Raw genomic sequence first — 20,370 nt, forward strand, 5'->3', positions numbered from 1 at the left:
CGCCCAGGGGGTCAGCGCGCGGCGAGGGGAGACGGGGGCGAGGGTAGCCGAGCCCGTTTCCCCCACGGCTCCAGTGGGACGCGCCCAAAAGGCGGGGAGAGGGGCGGGGCCGCGGCAGCGAGGAGGCGCGGCTTTGTGTTGCGGAATTAACTCAGCGCCTCTTCATTCTCCTTGCTGCTGGCTGAGTCGCGCAGGGCGCTGCGGCTCACGCCTTCTCCCCGCCAGAGGTGAGTGATGGTGCGCCTAGCCAATCCCGTTTCCGCTTTCACGCCGAGCGCCCAATCGCGAACCTGCTTGCTTCGGTGGGGTGGGGCGTGAGGGCGTGACCCGCGCTCTCCGAAGGGCGCTGAGGTGGGAGCGCGGCGGAAGCAACTGTTCGTCATGGCAACGGCCGGGCGCGGAGCCCGAGCTGTCGGGCGCGGCCGTGTACTTAGGCCCTGAGCCTCGGGTGGGGCTGCCGACCCCGGGTCGGGCTCCGGCTCTGTGTAGGGGACTGCCGAGTGCAGAAATACAGAGAGGGGCGTTTGGCGGCCCGAGGGGCGGGCGGTACCCGGAGAAGGGCGCTCGGTGATGCGGCTGCGGGTTGTGAGCGGGCGTTGGCGCGGCAGCCGCGTTGATCTGCGCTACAGAAGTGGCTCTGATGGGGCCGCTTGATGGGTGCCAACGTGAGGCCGGGCTGGCTCCTCCTCTGTCTGTGCTCTCCTTCCCCTCGGAACTTGAAGAAACCTGTTTGCAAAAAGATTCTTCTTCATCGTGAGCAGTGTATATCAGAGAGGAGAGCTAAAACCTGAGTTGTGATTCTTGTTGTGTGTGAGGTTCCTGGTGTTCCTGCAGCAGTTTTATTTCCCTTTGTGCTGTCTTTATCTGAGCTGCTCTAACTGCGTGCCTTTCAGCTGGGTGGTATGCTCCCCATCCACTGCTGGGCTAACACATCGTCCATTGCCTTATGCAGCGCATCTCAGCCCCCAGCAGTTGCTACACTGTTGTCAACAACACTGATGTAATGCGTTGTAGGTAACAGCTGAGGCACTGGCACAGCTGCCCAGAGAAGCTGTGGTGCCCCATCCCTGAAGGCACTAAAGGCCAGGTTGGATGGGGCCCTGGGCAGCCTGAGCTGCTGGGGGGCAGCCCTGCCCACAGCAGAGGTTGGGGCGGCGTGGGCTTTGTGGCCCCTTCCAACCCAACTCAAGCCATTCTATGCTTCTGTGATTCTATCAAGCTTTATCTCTTTATCTGTTTTAAAATTTATTTGAGAGACTCATCGTGTCTCTGTTGCTTGCAAACAATTGCTATTCTGGTTAGAAATTAATGTAAAGCTTTAGTGGCTTATTTTCTCTGTACTTACTGCATGATTACAGTTACTGTGTCTTTTTTCCAGGTCACCATGAAGGCCTTGTATTGTCAGCAGAATTCATCCGGAGAGGAAATGACCTTTATTTTCCAGGAAAGAGTAAGTTCTAATCATAACAGCACAATTAATCATTCAGTGGAAGAAGGGAGTGAAACTTAAAAAAAGAACTGGTGTTATCCTTGAGCAAGCAGGCAGGTAAATAAAGGTAGGAGATAAGCATTTTACCATCATGATGCAGCACTTAGCAAGGGCTGTGCTACATTTCTGCTTGCAGTTTGCTGTCTGCATTTAAAAACAGCTTTTTTGCCTTGCTGCAAAGCTGGAGTTCATTAATTTTATGCTCCCTTCTCTTGAGTAGATTTTCTGGTCACTGAAAAAGTAGAAATGTAGCTTGAGAAATTTACCATGTTCAAAGTGTCTTTGCTGTTAATTTTCTTTCTCATAAGTTCTTTGCTCATTTTGGGGACTGAAATCACAGTGCAGCCTTTCTCTTAGAAGCGTTGATAGGTCTCCTCTGTCTAGCTAACCTATCTTCCTGCAACTTGAAAGAACAAGGAGACTGCTACTTGTCTGTCAGATCTAGTTGAAACTACTGTGCTGGCCAGTCTTTGTCAGTTTGATGTAAGTATTAATTGAATAAGCATACATGGAAGTTGGTGGCGTAAGACTAAAACAGATTCTGGCACATGTATATTGATGCAGTGTGAGTGTTTGCAGAAAAATGCTTACGTGGTTCTGGGGATGTGAACCCATGTTTTTTAAATGAATCTCTTAAAGGCACAAAATAAATTGCTACAGATACCCATGTATATTTATGTCACATAGATAGCTAAGTATACCTATGAGCCATATGTCAAAATGAAACAACATAGTTCTGATAAGAATCTTGCTTGAGTAGATGTAAATTCACAGTAACGAAGCATGTTTAATGAGTTGCTGGAAGAGAAGCATGCAATAAGATGGCTGATTATGATATAACAAGATGCATATTCAGTGAGCAATCTTAAATCCACTTACACTGATCATTAAATAGTGCTTTAGCTGAAAAGGTTTTTTCACCTCTCAGCGACACATCTTTTGTCTCTTCTTTTTAATGGCTCTAAGAGTTATGCAGTTATAAGGTGACGTATCAGCTTACTTACCCAGCTGAGAACTATTAACTTTTACAGATTAGTTTACATCTATGTGGTGGCTTCATGATTACTGGCTCCAACACTGAAGAGGGAAGGAAGTAGACGTAGATGCTGCCAACAGGCAAACCCATCAGCTGTGGTATAGCCATAAGCAAGCTAAATTAGATCTTTAGACTGCAATCCCATATATATTAGTTTTCTGTCCGCTTGCTTATTTTAAGCTCTTCAGACAGGAGCTAATTCTGCAGATATTTGTACCATGAATAGTGCTGTGGAATCCTGATCCCAAATAGAAATAAATTTTGGAAAAAATAAGGAGGAAAACCAGTTGACTGAGGAAATGTTAATGAAACAGCAGCTGGGTAATGAGAAAACAGTTGTTTAGATGAAGAATGTACATAGCAAAGTACCCTAAATGGTGCTTGGTCAAATTGTAATATTGACCATTTTTGACATATGTCAATATGGTCAATATTGACCATATTTAAATATTTAAGTTACGAAGTCATTAACAAGTTAACAGCACAAACATTTCATTGTCTCTTCTTGTTCCCAAGGTTTGCATTCTTGTGATCTTTTCCTAAAGAAAAGCAATTTTACCCTGTGCGTTGTAACAGTACTTTGGTTCACTGACCTATATGCACCATAGATAAAATACATCCAAAAGGAAATGTGATCTTGAATTTACATGAATTACGTAAATCCCTTAGATTCTAAGTGTTCAGGTTTTGTGTTGTTTTTGTTTTTTTGTTTTTTTTAATCAGAAATGCAGTACTCATGTAGTTCAGCAGTCTAATGGCTTGGCTGTTTTGTGGAACAAAGAATGAGAACCCACTTTGGTTTGTTTGAGGAGAAGGTCAGTCTCACCAGCAAAATCCTTTCCAACTTCAAATGAACACCATGTGTTTAACTGAGCGGTGGTAAGGAGAAAGTGCAGCTCAATATTCCTCTTCCTGAAGTTCCCCTTCACCTTGCTAAGCCTTGGAGAAGGGCAGCAGCTGTTTGATGGGAATGATTTTTAAAAATAAATAAAGGGAAGCTTAAACGTTTAGAAAGACGTCCTGTAGAAACAAAGCTGTAACAGCTTTCTGGTACGTGTTTTGCTTTCAGTTCTAACAGAAGTTTACATCACAGACTGCAGCCTGTGATAGAAATAGATGATTTTGCCTTCAGTAATTTATGTTGCTTTTTAAAAACTGCACAAAGTCAGCAGCTCAGAACTCAGTGTATCTAATTAAATGATTTAAATTAGCACTACTCAACTGCTTAAGATCGGTGCAGATCTCTCTGCCAAAACCAACAGTTGGGATAATCAAGGTGATTTTATTAGACCTTCTTGTATATTAGGTGCCCATCATTTGTGGGACACAACACCAATCCTTATTGGTGCAGTTTCATTGACATCATTGGGACTACTTGAACATTTACCTCAATATGATTGCCCACTGTCTCAGACACATGTCAAAATTATCATAAAATTCTCCACCACTCCCACAGCCTAGTTTTAAGATTATAAGTCTGCCTCTTTGTATTTGCTAGACAGGAAACTACATATTAAAATGGTTTGGGGTAAGAATCTGATACTTAACTTGCAGGGGAGAAAAAGGAAAAAAAAAAAAAAAAAAAAAAAAAGCTTCATTAACAACAGAGATTTAGAAAGATCTTGTTGTCAGTTTGTAACAGTATTATACATGTTCCAGTGTGGTATCAGTTTCTTTTCTATTGAAAACAAATTATTGTTCCCGTTCCAGTCTGTTTCCTAGTGAGGACTGTGGCAAAGTGTTTTTAAGAGCTTGAGAAGGATTCTGCTGGCACGTTCATGTTACATTGTATGATATATGTTTGTTTGTCCTAGGAAAACCTTCCTCCTACAGGAGACCATGATGTGAAAGTACAAGTTAGAGCCTGTGCACTGAGCTGGATAGACACAAAGGTATTTGCTTACTTTTTTTTGTAAAAGCCAGAGGTGTTTACAGTTTCCATTGGAGTTCTAAGCCCATGCCTTAGCTGGTAACTGGCACAATTCCATGCGTGCCATCTGAGGATATGGCTTTACTGCTGAGAAACAAAGGGCGGGATTGATGTGGTGTTCTTATACGTCTCTTTAAGTAAAAGGCACCTGAATTTGTTTACTAATTTATGGGGAAAGATCACAGTTTTCATTTGAGTTCTTACAGTGAAACCCTTTTATCATCCCCTGCATACTGACTTTAAGTCCCGGTTTGGCTTGTCAGCTGATGGCTCCATTTTTATTTTTTTTCCTTTATACACTTCTAAATTTAAATACAGAAATAAAGTTTTTAATATTAAATGAGGAATGTGTGTGCTTCTTTTTTTGTTGTTGCTTTTTAACCCTAATAATGTTTTGGTAGTGGTCCAGTTTTCCTATTTCAAATCTTAAACACTTTAATATCATAACAAACATGCAAATCTTGAGCTCTGGTGGGAAAACTAAACCAGTATTTTCATTTAGCTCCTGTCAGAAGTGAAATTGGAAAAGGAGCTTCTGCCTGTTGGTCGGGAAATTTCTGGAGTTGTATTGGAAGGTAAGTAGTACAGTCTCCTTGTGAGAGTATGGAGCAAGAATTAAAGCTTGTTAATCCAGGATAAAGAAATAGTGTTTGCACAGTACGCATCTTTAATAATAGGATCTACTATTTGTCTCGTTGCTTAGACTTTCCTTAGATCAGTAACGGTACTGAACAGAAAGTAATGGAACCAAACTGTAGTGCTTCATATCTGTTTGGAGCATTTAAAAAAAAAAATGCACTGCGGCTTTCTAGAGAAAATATATTGAGGTCTTAGTGCCTTAACTATGCATGCTGCAGCAACCTTTAAATAATTAGTAAAAAGTATTTGTTGGAGTAGTGAAGGCATTCAGGAACTTCAGCAGTGATTCATTTGCATATCCATCTTTGATGTGTAGTTTAAAGACTGGATCTTTCAAATGTGTGTCTGCTTGCACCTAACTGGGAATGGGCTGCCAAAGAAAGGTTCATTTTCAGTGTGTGCATATTCAATACAAAATGTACACTCCTCACTAGCATTAGGGTATCTTTAATTGTGTGTGCTAGTGATAAGCAATGCTGTCAAATGCGTGCTTAATTTCAGCTGTAAATATTTATGCTGGTACTTTCTTCCTTCTGTTCATATATTCTTCGTGAGTTGGGAGAAAGGTGTCCTTCTTTCAGCCTGATGATGAAGTAGCAGGTAAGTCAACACGTTTGCTTTATCAACTAATACAATTAATAATCATTTTATAATGAATGGCTGAGGTTATAGTCATTGCTAAAGCTACAACTGAACGTGTATTTTCAAAGTTCTAACTGCCATCACATCAATCAGCTCCTGTAAACGAAGACTTTAATCTGAAAGTGTTCTCTTAGGGATGATTTTTGGTTATTAGAGGCAGAAGTTCAAGTCTTCAGCTAACGTGATCTGTAGTAGTCCTACTACATCCACTGAATCTTGAAGAATATACAGCGAGCATGCATATTCATGTATATAAAATACATGTGCCTGTTAGCCATGCGGGGTGAGCGTTGTAGAGGCAACCATCTGAATGAATAGACAGTGATTAGTTTTTATAACACTACCCTGCTGTATGTAGGTTTCTCCAAAAGTGATGCCACCTATTTATTTCCACGGAAACTACAGACACAAAGAGCACAATAACACCATTGGACAGAACAAACTGTCAGCTCCAAAGTGCTTTCTTGACATAGTTGCCACCATTAGCAATGTGTTCTCTCCATTGATGAACAAGAACTTACAAGTTTACAAGTGTATGCCACACTTGTAAAAATCTGCATCTACTGCTGGCACACACTGCTCACCACAATGAGTTCCTGGTTAGGTAAAAAAGTCACGAGTGGTTCTAACTTGAATATACAGGTAGGTTCAGTAGTTCTTCTCGATTTTCTGAGCTAACAAAAGTAATGCACGTTCTCAGGTGTTTTGCTAACATTTGAATAGAAATGCTAGTTCAAGTTGCTTATTTTTTAGAGTCTTTGTTTTTGCTGTACATTAAAATACTTCTTGGAGCTCATGAAAGCAGATTTTTTCCTCGCTTCCTTTGCTTAAGATGGAGCCTCTGTTTTCTGAGCCCTCTAGGAGGTGGCTAACATTGTTATCAGAAAAGCCCATCAGATGGGCAAGTGGTAGTCACTGTACTTTTGTGGTTTGGTTTTTTGTTGTTGAGAATGGACTTCCAAGTCAATCACATGGGAGGCGATTGGGGCTTTTCCTGTTAGAACTTTGGCAGAGCTTTCTTATAATTAGCTTCAGATTTAGCAGAATTTTGGATTATTATTATTATTAATTTACCAAAGAAAGTCTAATTCTAAAAGGTTGGAAATAGCATTCCAATTATGGGATGCAGAAATGGCTTGCCAATGTTAAAGCAGCACAATTATGGCAAAGCATTTTCAAGTCTTGTAACACAAATTACTTTGAACTATGAGTAGTATCATTATTGTGAACAGCATTGCTCATTTGGTTAAAAATCTGACTCACATGCTGCATCTGTTGAATATTCTAAAATATTTGTTTCCATCACCTTTTGTGGTAGCTGAAAGAATGCAGTTTCAGTAAGTAATTAAGGAAAAAACACCCCAGAAAACCGATCTGTGTGTCTGAGAAAGCCAAGTGACACGAGTGACGGTCTAAGTGACTGTGGAAGGTGCTAAGGTTTTTGTTTGTTTCTGTGGGTATTTTATTTATTTATTTATTTATTTGTGAAATAAGACTTAATTTCATTCTTATTCAAATACAGAAAAGTGGTTTGAAGCATTTGAGCTACTTCAGTGTCAGCCTGACCTTAAGGGAATGGAATCGGTTATGGAATCTATTCTGGGTTTGTGAGAAAAGCAGATTCATTTTGTCTGATTTATGTATTTATCCAAGTTGACTGTGTTGGTTTTTTATATTTCAATACTGAAAGTTTGCAAATGCAGCTACAGAAGAATCGAAATTACAGTTCTGGAAAGGGGAAGACAAAGAAAAACAGCATTAAATATTTTTAGCTCTGAAAAAAAGAAGCCCTCTTCTTTGTTTTTAAACACTGTGTTTTTAAACACAATCTCACAGCGTTGCTTATCAAACAGTTGTTCATCCTTATGTACCCAATATAGATGCTGTAAAGATGAAACACAGGAGTGAAATATCTTTTCCTGTAGTAAATCTTTTTTCTAACAACTATGCTTCCCAGTTATTGTTGAGAGCTTATTTTGAATTAATAAATGAACAGATTTGAAAAAAAGAATATAGCTACCACCAAATGGTTTGGTTATGTCTGTACTTAATAACATCAAACTGTCCCAAACTATGCAGTTGTCAGAAAGGTATCTTTATCTAAATTGCATGAAAAAGCCTGTCCTACTGTCAAGGACTACAGTCCCGCTATAAGCTTCTGAGTTCATGAGAAATAATGTGGTGATGTTGTCTTTATTAATAAATCTACTCTTTTGTGTGGAAATCATACTGTGTTCACTGCAACTACCTGGTATGTGACATCTTTAATCTGTACCTAAAATCATAGCAAGTGTTTCTCCGTTTTGAAGGTTTTTTTATCCTTCTTTGAACTTCCTGATAAGATTATTTATCTATATAATGTGTTCTTTTTTCATAGCCTTATGCTTGGTTACAGTAAACAGAGAGAACTCAGACCATCCATTTTGAGATTCATTATTGACTTGTCAAAGTTAGTTGTTTTGTTGTTGTTGTTTTTTTTCCTCTCAGAACCTTTTTAGGAATCAATTATGCCTTGCTAGTCATTAAAACAAGCACAGGAGAAAACAGAGCTACATCAGCTGTAGTTACTTGCAGACATGAACCTAAACACAGTATATGTCTGTTTAAATATTATGATGGTTAGCCAATGTGAGTGGCAGTTCTACACGCCTCGTTACTGAATGAATAAATAAAGGCATGAAAGCCCTGCACTGTGTTGAGTATTTCTGACAAATAAGGAGAAAAATCTGACTTTGTACTTGTGTCAAATGCTTGATGTGTATAGCATCATAACATAAAGGTCTCTACTTGATGTTGGAGCTTCTGGAAGCATTGTTGACGGATGTTGAGCTAAGGGTGCAGTTATTTAAGAAGCCATATCTCTTTGCTCAGTGTAAGGGTCATATTTTTGTGCATGGTTTTAGAGACGCTGGAATCAGTGTGAGTGGACAGTGATGTGTCTTGGAGGCTGCAACATACATTATCTTCTAACAGTTCAGCACATTTGTACCAGATCTTTTGCATCTCTTGAGAAAAGGAACATCTTCATGTATTACTTGGTTTGCGTTTCCTATTTTGAGGTTTAGAATGCAAACTGTTTAAGGTGCCAAAGCTGTTTTAATTTACTATAAGGATATCCTTGTTAACATTTGAAATATGATGTTGTATTAATCATCGAAATCTAAGTGCTTTAGGATAGAGGAGGGATTTCTTAGGAATGTTGTTCATAGATGTTAACGTCCTGCATATTGCTTTAAACAGGGGATAACTAAGTTGTAAAAGTAAAATGGAATTGATAGTAATGTTGCAAAGTGTGTTCTGAGATTCTTGCCCTTCTTGCATTATTACTAGCTCCTGAAGCTATCTTCTAGGCACTTTATTGTCGTTCTATTAAAGAACAAACAAAAAACTTTGAGAGATTTAAAAATGAATCCTGAGCCCATCATTTTTGAGTGGAAGTTATGACGATTTGGTGGAAATATCAGCCAGGTTTGCTGAGGATTATCTGATGAAGCCCTTGGTTTGATCTAAATGAAGTGTAAGATTTGAATGGGGGATGAAGGGAGCAGTATTAAGCATCTTACCAAGGAAGAAGGACACACAACTTCAGAAGACTGCTTGGCTGCCGGAAATTATTGCTTACGCATCTTCTTTTTTGGCCGAAAGTTTGTCGTAACTCTTGTTGTCCATTCTGTGTTTGCTTTCTGCCATCTTCAGGTGTTTTTTACCTTTGATTCCTCTTCTGCATTCTAACTTTTTAAAACTTATTGTCACTTATTCTTGATTGTTCTTCCTCTGCTCCTTTCTGTCCCTTTTTTTTTTTTTTAATTGCTCTTGCCAATGGCATTCTTACCTCTGGTCTTCCATCCTGGTGACTGTAGCAGTAGTGTTGCTTGGTCTGCAATATGAGGGCCTGATTTTCTTTCCTGTTAGCCATGGCCCAAAGCAGAAAGCAGAGCACTAATCAGAGAGGAATGCGAAGTGTGTTCGAACATGACCTGACAAAAATTAGCAGTGCTTGTAGCAAAAAGCATTATGGCCCAATTCTTTATCTCCCTGACCTCAAAGTGCTGTTTGGAGTACCTCTGAAACAGTCTTGTGCTCTCTTCCCTATTGAGGTTACAGGCTCTTACCTTACCAAGTTTTCTTAAACTACTGTAAGTCTGAGAAGAGAATAATAGAACCACAGCCCAGGTGGAATGGACAGTTTCATTAGGAGCTTGTTTTGAAGCATAGAATCACCAAGGTTGGAAAACACCCACAGGATCACCCAGTCCAACCATCCACTGATCACCAATAGCTCTCACTAAACCATGTCCCCCAACACAAAGTCCAAATGTTCCTTGAACACCTCTGGGGTCTCCACCATCTCCCTGGCAGCTCATTTTGGTTATAGCGTATGCCTGTTTGAAATTAAATACATTTACTCTTCTTTTCCCCAGGAATTTTGCCGCTGGATTCTGAAGAGTCTGGTCTTTGTGAAGTTGTTCGAGTTCATGAGCATTATTTGGGTATGTTGTTTATATATTTTGCTAGCATATCTTACTGTACTTTTGGCATTCAGTTTGGCTTTTCTAATAGGGAGCTAAGTAATTTCAACTTCTAAATACATTTTCTAGCAGCATCCAGGCATCCTGCCTGGACCTATTCATAAAAGCATTGAATACCATGTACTTTCAGAGTCTTTTTCTTTCCTGTTATCATTTAATGGGTTAATGTTTGCCTAAGCCATTCAAGCAGACTCATCTTTTTTTATTTCCTTCTAAATTCCCTTCCCATTGCTTGACTTTTACTTTCCTTCTTTTCCACGCCTCACCTATCAAAAAGAATTAAGTAAAAAAATTTGCATTTTTTCCTCAGTTTGATCCAATCCAGGATTGTCCTGATTGAACGATGATAATCATCGTTGCGATAATGTTAACAGATGGGATAAAATTAGGAGGCTATAAATTGGAGAAAGGAATTTTTAGGGATTGAGGATCCTGGAAAACCCTATATTGAAATGTTCTTTTCAACTGCTGTGACTTTCCAGTTCCCACTTCTTGGGCATAGAGTGTCTTTATGTATGGAACACTGAATTGAGGAATCTCTGTGCTTCTCCCAACCACTTGTTGTGTTACTTTGAGTAAGCTGGTCTTGCTCAACTTTGCTTCTGTTGTATTTTTATGACTATCCGTGATCTCGGTTTCTACAGTTAGAAGGGGACTCCTTTAAGTTTGTTTGTGTCAATACTAAATCCTTATTTTACTGTTTAAAATGTGATAAAAGATCATTTCCATGGTTGTTTCTTTTTTAATATGCATGGGATAAACAATGCTTGTTTATGTGAACTTGCTTGGGAAAAAAGTCTTTCTGACTGACTTTGGCAGTTTTTGCAAAGGAAGCTATGGACTCATGGGGATGCAAAAGCTTTGTTCCTTCTAATACTTAAAAGTCCAAATACGGAGATCTTTGCTGTCTTATAACTATTTGCAATTGCTATAGGCTGAAAATGTTTGCCTTTTTCTTCTTTTTTTTTTTTTTTTTCCTCCCCTTTTTTAACTGTCTGTGCTTTACTTTGTGCTAGGTAGTAACTGGCACAAGAGAGTTGGTGCTGATGATAATTCCTAGGATTTTTTTCCTGCATGTGGATAAATGTTCTCAGGAGATTGCATTGCTGATGTTGTTACATAGCTCCTCTGGTTCAGACTTGTCAGTTCTAAAGAGCTTGTAGAGGTAGACCAGGCTTTTCAAATCTTCCTTTCTGGTGCCTCAAAAGGACGATTGCCTGTTCAGTTCTATGCCAGACTTTTGGCTGGTCTGTGGTGATTTTCTCACTTATTGTCAAGCTCTCTGTTAAGTCATATAAATTGCCTACATTAAAAACGATGCTCGAACTTGGGGTTTCTAGTTTACAAAGCTGTTCACTAGTTCTACCTCCCTACGTGTTTAAGCATGTGGATGAAACTGGAAAACACTTTTACCATCTCGAGTGAAACGTCGGGAATTTGTTGCTTTTCTCTTTTTCTGTGTCTGATTTTATTTTTCTTTCTGTCATTTAGTTCATAAACCAGAAAAAGTTTGCTGGGTGGAAGCAGCGGCGACTGTTCGTGATGGTGTCCGAGCATACACAGCTTTACACTACCTTTCACAAGTCTCTCCTGGAAAGAGTGTCCTTGTCATGGACGGAGCCAGTGTAGGTAACAACTGTGTCATAATAAAACAGTTTCAGTACGGATGGCCTCTGCCATAGCAACTGTCTTATCACCAGAAACATTGGATTTTTTACAGCATACTGAGCTTATCAAACTCTATTCTTTTCCTGTCGGTGCCCTGAGCTTAATGGGTTAGTGGAAGGGCCCTCCCACATGAGATGCTGAGTCAAGAATATAATCTTTACATGTTGTGTGGGCAGTGAGGAGGTAGTTCTTTTCTGCTGTTTTACTTTGACATAGTTTTACGCTAAGCCTTCAGGTGAAACTGGGGGAAAGTGCCTTAAGTTTTCATTCCTATCCCACCAATGCTTTTTAACTTTCTTTAGATATAAATAACTTCATTTGCATTTCTGCAGTCCTTATTGCTGATGAGGATGTGGAGCTTGCCACAGCCAAGATTTGTTAACCTAAATGCAGATGGAGCTGTTTTCTTGGTTCCTTCAACAATCAAGCCAGTGCAAAGCTAGAAGTTACAATTGCAGCCACAGTACTTACATTTTTCAGCTGTTTTGTTGAGGAGGAGACCTAGTTAGCTCCTAAATGTATTCATAGCTTTCCAGTCAAGGAAAAAGATTCTTTCGCTTCATTTGAAACTGAAGGCAGGTCTGTGAATATTCAGATTTTATGAAAGATGTTAATTCACTTTTAGATATTCTTCTGACTTCTCCTGACTGTCCTTGCAATATAACCTTTCTTAAATTCTTGCTGTAAATAAGCCTATCTGCTTCTTTGTTGTTTGTTGTTTGTTTTGTCTCCAGCCATTTGGTACGATAGCTATTCAGTTAGCACAGCATAGAGGAGCTAAAGTAATATCTACTGCCTACAGTCTTGAAGATAAGCAGTACCTGGAGAGGCTTAGACCTGCTGTGGGTAAGTTGTGTTCTTCAGTACTAAAGTTTAAGCATAAGGGGGACTCCCTGAAATTCTTTTACTCTGGAGGCTTATTTCAATAGCTGAAAACTGAAACACAGGTTTATAAATAGTTTAATTAAATAGTTTTAAAACTTATTTTGTACTCTATACATATTTAAATTCTCTTTCAGTACTTAATGGGATATTTATTTTTAATTTAATTTTTAATTCTCCATTATTCATCATTGTGGTGATGACTCTCTGAGTACTTTCCATCTCACGTAGTGCTGACTTTAGTGCTGGCTTTTGGCCTAGCCACTCAAAAACCTTTTCACTTGATAAAATTGTTGCTTGTGAACAAGAAGAAAGCATTATGATCACAAGTATCACAGGCTGTAATCTATGTACCCGAACCAGAGTTCACATGTAATTATGTGCTTGAGATCAGTTCTTAATCAGACTCCAATTTCTTCTAGTAGCATTTTATCAAGCTGTGTGGCAGCTGTTTCAAGTACTGTTGCAGCTGTAAAATGATGCATGTTTTACAGTAGTTGGATGCTCAAATGCTTTGTTGGCTGTTTATGAGAGTGGATAGTGATGGGACAAGGGGGAATGGTCTTAAACTGAGACAGGGGAGGTTTAGGTTAGATGTTAGGAGGAAGTTTTTCACACAGAGGGTGGTGAGGCACTGGAACAGGTTGCCCAAGGAGGCTGTGGATGCCCCATCCCTGCAGGCATTCAAGGCCAGGCTGGATGTGGCTCTGGGCAGCCTGGTCTGCTGGTTGGCGACCCTGCACACAGCAGGGGGGTTGAAACAGATGATCATTGTGGTCCTTTTCAACCCAGGCCATTCTGTGATTCTATGACTTTTCACTTGCTAAAGGAGCTTTGCATTAAAGAAAATACTTGCATTCACCCATGATTTCTATTTCTATCCTGATACTTCAGATTTTCTCTTTTTCTCCTTCAAAATAAGAATGCTACTTGAAATGTGGGAAAAGGCTCAGTAAATGCTACCAGCATCTTTTCTGATCAACTTTTTGTATTCCAGTGCTGCGGAGTTGAGGAGAGTAGAATATTTCTTTATCCAGACTGTTCTAAAATAAAGGATAGCATTACATTAGATACACAGATTCCAGATTAATTGCAGCCCATGAAGTCTAATGTAAAGTGAACAAGAGGTTAAAACTAGTTTCTGATGCTTCCTCTTCAAAATGATGAGTCTGATACAGTATAATCAACAGGTTTAAATTCTTAAATGCAAGATTTTTTTATTTTTTTTTTTTTTGTCATTCAAAGAAGTATGCATAAAAGCAGTGGTGGCTGTTGTAAGAATGTCTTGATTTACGAGTAGTTCCATGGAGTCAGTTACATCTGCATGAATTACAGTCACGTGAAAATACAAATGAGTTGAGACGAGATGTGATTTCAGAAGATAATGCCAATTGTCTCTGACTCCGACTCCTTTCTCTTTTGTTGTTTTGCTTAGCAAAACTATTTGCAGTCTTGGCTTTCCGAGTGGAGAATTACAGCTGTTCTCAAATCCCAGCTCCAGGTCTGAGTGACTTGTTAAAACCAGGCATTGCTGACATGCAGGTGCACTTCCTGTTGTCCCTATGTTCTCCCTGCTGGCTCAAGAATCATAAGCTAGCAGAGCGATGAAATAAGCCAGACAGCTGTTCTTTAGCCACTGAGAGAACAGAGTTCTTGTCGATTTGAATTCCTTTCCGGCTCCTGAGAACAAAACTGGCAGTGGAAGCACAGAGCCAACATAGAATGCATGTGCATTCTGGGGCTGCACGTTCACACACATCTGCACTGCTGGAGAGTGATTCATTTCTAGCCTACCAAGCAAACTTGTAGCTCTTCCCGTAGTAGCTTTGGAGTGCTGATAATGCAGCAGGAAGTGAAGTGCTGTGCAGAGTTTCTTGCACAACAGGAGGGAGAGAGGCACTTTTTGCTGTCTGACCTTAATGATCTTCAGCAGGGTGCTGCCAAGTGTTGTGTTGGGAATGTCATTGTTCCTTTTAGAACCCTGCAGATTTCCGTGTATAGTTTTTTTATCTTTTGTATTTTTTTCAGTAATCTGTGGAGTAAATACTTTTACAGTACAAAGGGGGGAAGTATGCTGATGCCCACAGTTCAGACTAGAGACAAAATATTACACAATGTGATAAGTTAATGTTAGAAAATGAAAGATTTATATAAGAAATATGTAAATCCACACAGGCACATCATAGAATGGCTTGGGTTGGAAGGGATCTCAAGGATCATGAAGCTCCAACCCCACTGCCACATGCAGGGCAACCAACCTCCACATTTAATGCTAGACCAGGCTGCCCAGAGCCACATCCAGCCTGGCCTTGAATGCCTCCAGGGATGGGGCATCCACAGCCTCCTTGGGCAACCTGTTCCAGTGCCTTACCAGCCTCTGTGTGAAAAACTTCCTCCTAATATCTAACCTAAACCTCCCCTGTCTCAGGTTAAAACCATTCCCCTTGTCCCATCACTATCCACCCTCATAAACAGCCGTGCCCCTCCTGTTTATATGCTCCCTTCAAGTTTTGGAAGGTTATGGGTTTTTTGTTTGTTTGTTTTTAATTTGAATACAGGAAATGTTGGTATGAAATTACTATGAAGTTATGACCATGTCTGTTGTTTTTGGCCAGATAATTTGATTGCAGTGAAAAATACTAAGTGATAAAATTTGAGTACATCTTAGTATTTGAACAGAGGGGGGAAAAGGAGTATTTCTTAATATTCTTCCGAATGATCAGTTTCTTGCAATCTTTCTTCTTTTCATTCCTCGTCCCCATGCTTAAATTCAAGAAGGTATGCAGCAGCCTTTAGTGAGTAAGTGCACTTGGCAAATTTGAGTTTAGTTCATCGTGCTTTGGAAATGAGCCTCTAAATTTCACTATTGCAATTGTCATTTTGTCAAGAAGTCTTTGGCCTTTATAGTTTCTATAGAAGAAACTTCTACTTCTCCACCCTTGTTCCTGGCGCCTTCATTTCTTTTCATATCCATCTGTAAGTACGATGTCGTTCATACCTGAGAAAAAAATGCATTAGTGACTTTCAGATCAGGAATATCTCAAAAGGAGATGCAGAGACTTCTAGCTGCATATCTGTTTAATGACCCAGAGGGCCGTTCACTTATTTTAAAAATAATGCATTAGGTAATACCTTTAATCAGCTTATCCATTTCGTGAGATAGGGGGTGATGCTGCTAAGCATTATTTTAAAAAGAAGATGGATGTAATGAGATTAAAAATCTTGCTGCAGTCATCAGAAAAGTCAAGTCAGCAGCTCATTAGTGACTGAGCTTATTGGGTTTTACGCATTTACTTCTGATGTTGAAGATGAAATTGCATGTTAGGAAGAAATATTGAAGTCTGTTTGTACAAAAAAAAAAAAAAAAAGTAAATGAAGTTTTTCTTCTCAATTAAATTTAATCAGTGTTTTCATTTTGGTTTTCCCTGTTTTGGGAAATGAAAAAAACATTGATTGAGCTTTCTGACTTAACTACAAACTTACTCATAATACAGAAAATGGGAGATCTTCATTCTGCTGTGAATCTGAACTCTGTGGCTCTGTGGTTTTCTTGTAACCAGCTGAATGTATTGCTTTGTCTAGCTCGGGTGATCGATGTGTCAAATGGAAAGATAGATGTGGCAGAAAGCTGCTTGGAAGAAACAGGTGGCCTGGGAGTGGATATTGTTGTAGATGCTGGAGGTATGTAACTGATGTGAACATGGTCCTCAGAGTAGCACCAAGTGTTTTATTTCCAAGTAGTAAATGTGGAAGTTACATCACCTCAAAACCTTGTCGTCACTTGATCCCATGTAATTTTATGGAGGTGTCTTTACTCAGCAGACCTCCTTCAGAAAGATCCTTGTGTTACCTCTAGTGGAAGTATCTCGAAATATTAGGGATCAGTAAATTGGTCTGAAATGCTTCTTCTCTACTTAGAGCTGAAAAGAAGTGGTGTTTAGAAGTATATCTGTGACATCACTGTTTACGCTACCTTAGAGATCATCTTTCTACAACAGTCAGAATAGCTGAGAAGTGTGGTTGCAGTAATTAAAGAACTACTTAGTCCCACTGAAATACCTTGAAAGCAGATTGTATTGAATTTCCTGAATCTTCTGCTGTCTCTGACAGCCCCATGAGGCCAACAGCGGAACTGAATTCTAGTTCTGTTGCAGGCAGCGATCACGCAGTGTGTGCGTTCAGGTGAATATCTTTTGTATCTTAAGTCATGAGACTGAAAGAACCCCAAGATGCAGGTTTTTATATGGGAAAAGATAAGCATTTCATTTTTGATGACGATTGTTTTCTTCTGAGCTTGGATGTCCTTCTATTTTTCCAGTAAAATTATATAGTGCTGAAGATGAATCAGCTTCAAAATCCCAGTTATTGCCTCATAAGCATGATATCATCACTCTTCTTGGTGTTGGGGGAAACTGGATAACAACAGAGAGAAATCTTCAGGTAAAGAGACTGTATTGATCACCAGGTTTGTTTATACTGCAGTACGTGGCTGAATGGCTACCCTCTATTAAATGACATCAATTTTCATGGCCAGAAAATGAAAAGCATTCCAGTTTAGTAATGCTTTTTTTTTTTTCTTTATGTTTTGCTTCGTGACAATTTTGGAGCTCCCTTCCCTAATGTAATAAGTTAATAGCTTGGCTATTAACTATTGTCTGTTTGTTTTATAACCATAAATGTAAATTAACCATTTAATCTTTATTTTTGTACAGGAAAATGTAACTAAATAACACATTTCTTCATTCTGTTTAAGCTGGATCCTCCAGACAGTCATTCCTTGTTTCTTAAAGGAGCCACAGTCTCCTTTCTAAATGAGGAGATATGGAACTTGTCCAATATAGAGCAGGGGAAGTATCTCTATATCCTTTTGATGATAGTTTTGAGTAGTGACTGCTAAGGAATGGATGGAAATGTAACACATTAACTAATAAATCATCTTCTGTTCCCTCCTGTGACCTCAGGCTTAAGGTCAGCACAGAGCAGCATACAGTGTAACTTCAGTGTAACCTTTGTATTTAAAGCTCTGCATACTTTCTAAATAAGAAGTAAAAAGTAATGGTGAAAGGCAAAAATGCATTCTGGAAAAAACAGTGGTTTTGTTTGAGGCAATTAAGTGAAGCCCTACAAGTTTTTACATTGTACATAAAGTATTTTGGACATATGTATATTTTTGGTTGTGTTGGGATGTATCACCTGTAAATGTTCATGCAATCAGATTAACTGTAAATGTTCAAATATTTCAGCTTCGTAATCTCTCTGTTATCTGCAGTGTGTGTGAGTAACATTTAATTGAGGGAAGATGTGGGTGTGGACAGAGGTGTGCTGCCTTCATTTGCATTACCAACGTGTGGCCTTAAGAAGGTGAACCTGGAGCTTTTTGCTGACAGGGCAGTGCTCAGTGGGTTGCTTCGTGGAATGGTTGTGGCTTTAAGGACCCTCCCTGTTGTGCACTGCAGATTGAGATCTGCTGAATCACTTTTGCATCTTAGCAGAGCAGCAGAGGCAGGTGAGGATTAAGTCATTAGGCTTGTCAAAGGACTGACCACACTGCGAAGAAGTCCTCCCCTCCTCCACTGAACTGCAAAGTAGATTAGGCAAGGGCAGGCACACTGAGGGATCTATTTATGGGATATAGGTTATCAAACATAGTGTTATCTTTTGGTACTTTTGTTGAACTTGAAGCTGACTAAAACACATCTTCTTCTATTGTCTCTCCTAATAACCACAGCACCTTTCATCACCACTTCTTTAAAAGCTGCAAAGAAAAAGTCTGCTTTTTGGTAGCTCTGTATCTTGTGAGATTCTTGACCCTATGGCACTGACACCTTAGCTGAAGAAATCACAAGGTGATCTTTTTCAAATGCCTTGAGCTTCAAATGTTAACCAGGTTGCTCTTAAGATGAAAAAAGAAAGATTATTTTTTCAGAGTTTCATGTGGACACTAAATACAAAATCATCTGTTGCATCGCTCCGAATGTTATGCATTAGCACAGAGATTCCTTTAAAGGCGTACAATGTTGCTCCAAGGAATGGCAACAAGTGTGCAGTTGCCATCTCATTACTTAGTGCTGTGCTTTACTTTACTTCCTGTAGACTGCATTTGCATACTGTAACTCTTTGCTTAATCTTTTTTATAATAATTCTTTTTTTCATTTCTACAAGCCAGGAAAGGTTATTCTGATATATCAACACTTGCGTAGATCAGATCTAACGGAGTTACAGTTCATTTTTGTTTTGTCTCGATCCTGCTGGTTTCATGTGAACAGTGGGCTCTTAGCAGCAAACCCAGCTGTTGAAAGAATTATCTGTAGATATGCTGTTACCTTGACAGAGCCCGTAGATACGCATCTTAGAAGATATAATGGAGAAATTATCAAGCGGTATTTTCAGGTAAGAAAGATGATTGCTTTTATTTTTATTGAGTAGAAATCTCTTGCCAGCATAGCAGATCTATGTTGGGAGGTTGAGGAAAGGATGCCTCAAATAGCTTATGTGGAACTGTTTGTGATCTGTTTATAATGTAGCAGGCTGAGCCTGGGGAAACTTGGTAAAATCTCTGATTTTGCTGATGGCAAAATTTAGCGGAGGCAGCGCATTCTTTTCTTGGTGGAGGAAGAGCATGTATCTGACTGCTCAGCTGTGTGTCCAACTGAGAAATGGGGTTGGCTGTAAAATTCAATAGCTCTGTCTGATATTCCTTTGTAAGAAGAGTGACAGCCTTATTAGATAGAGCCATAATGAGGTGAGAATGAAAGATCCTTCCTATTAACGTGGGCTAACAGTATTGCTGTAGAGCAGAAGTTTTCCCACCACCACCTTTTCCTCATCATTAGAAAGATATATATTTATCTTCTGATTCCTATTTGCTTTAGGGCCCTTTCATTCTTTTGCCTATCCAAGCAAAGCAGTAAAACATTCGTTGTGTTTAAGGAGTAAAGTTTACATAGTGAAAGTAAAGTCTATAGCAATAGTCTTAGAATGTTGCTATTGATCTGAGCATGCTCAGCAAACCAGTCTGACGTTCTGTTCCATTTTAGGCCTCAGCTGGATGAACCAATTCCACTGTATGAAGCCAAAGTCTCTATGGAAATAGTTCAGAAGAATCAAACAAGAAAAAGACAAGTCATTCAGTTCTAACACACGAATTCCTGACTTCTAAACCCATGGAAGATAAAGAAATGTAATGTATTTCAGAAGTAAACTAGTGTACGCTTTCAAGTGGTTCTGTAACCAGAATTTAAAGATCTTCTGTACCTCAGCACAAATGGTCTGTGAAGCTCCTGGGACTTGAGAGGTTTTTTGATCCAGTTGAGTAAAATGTTCCCATCAGCAATTTCTGAACAGATGGTCTTGACGCACAAATCTTGGCTGCCCTGCCCTCATTATAAATGTCAATAACATCTATGGGTGATCTCCCTTGCTGCTGTTTTTCACCCATAAGAAATTAAAGGGGAAAAAAGCAATGCTAGCAGTGTTTTTTGTTTGGGTTTGTAGGTTTTGTTTTTTTAAGTTTTCCCTTCTCTGTCCCCTACCAATAGTCCCATCCACACCGAAT

At 39.5% G+C, this 20,370-nt stretch overlaps 1 protein-coding gene across 4 annotated transcripts; it reads left to right on the forward strand.

Moving 5' to 3' along the window:
* The first annotated feature begins 90 nt into the window (after nt 1-90).
* On the forward strand, nt 91-20,278 carry CRYZL1 (crystallin zeta like 1). 4 transcript variants are annotated; one of them, XM_052673865.1, is made up of 13 exons: nt 91-227; nt 1,379-1,450; nt 4,340-4,417; nt 4,958-5,030; nt 5,650-5,694; nt 10,158-10,226; nt 11,757-11,890; nt 12,668-12,779; nt 16,398-16,496; nt 17,134-17,255; nt 17,569-17,674; nt 19,160-19,205; nt 19,853-20,278. In XM_052673865.1, exons 2-13 carry the CDS (start codon nt 1,385-1,387, stop codon nt 19,950-19,952), a joined length of 1,050 nt encoding a protein of 349 aa, XP_052529825.1. In that variant the 5' UTR covers nt 91-227; nt 1,379-1,384; the 3' UTR covers nt 19,953-20,278. The 4 variants fall into 4 exon arrangements, with proteins under 4 accessions (XP_052529825.1, XP_052529826.1, XP_052529828.1 ...); XM_052673866.1 differs by lacking the exon at nt 91-227 and adding an exon at nt 305-374; XM_052673868.1 differs by lacking the exon at nt 91-227 and adding an exon at nt 376-448.
* Nucleotides 20,279-20,370: the final 92 nt, after the last annotated feature.

This window comes from Tympanuchus pallidicinctus, unplaced genomic scaffold (assembly GCF_026119805.1).
Source record: "Tympanuchus pallidicinctus isolate F22 unplaced genomic scaffold, pur_lepc_1.0 scaffold14, whole genome shotgun sequence".
Lineage (NCBI taxonomy): Eukaryota > Metazoa > Chordata > Aves > Galliformes > Phasianidae > Tympanuchus > Tympanuchus pallidicinctus.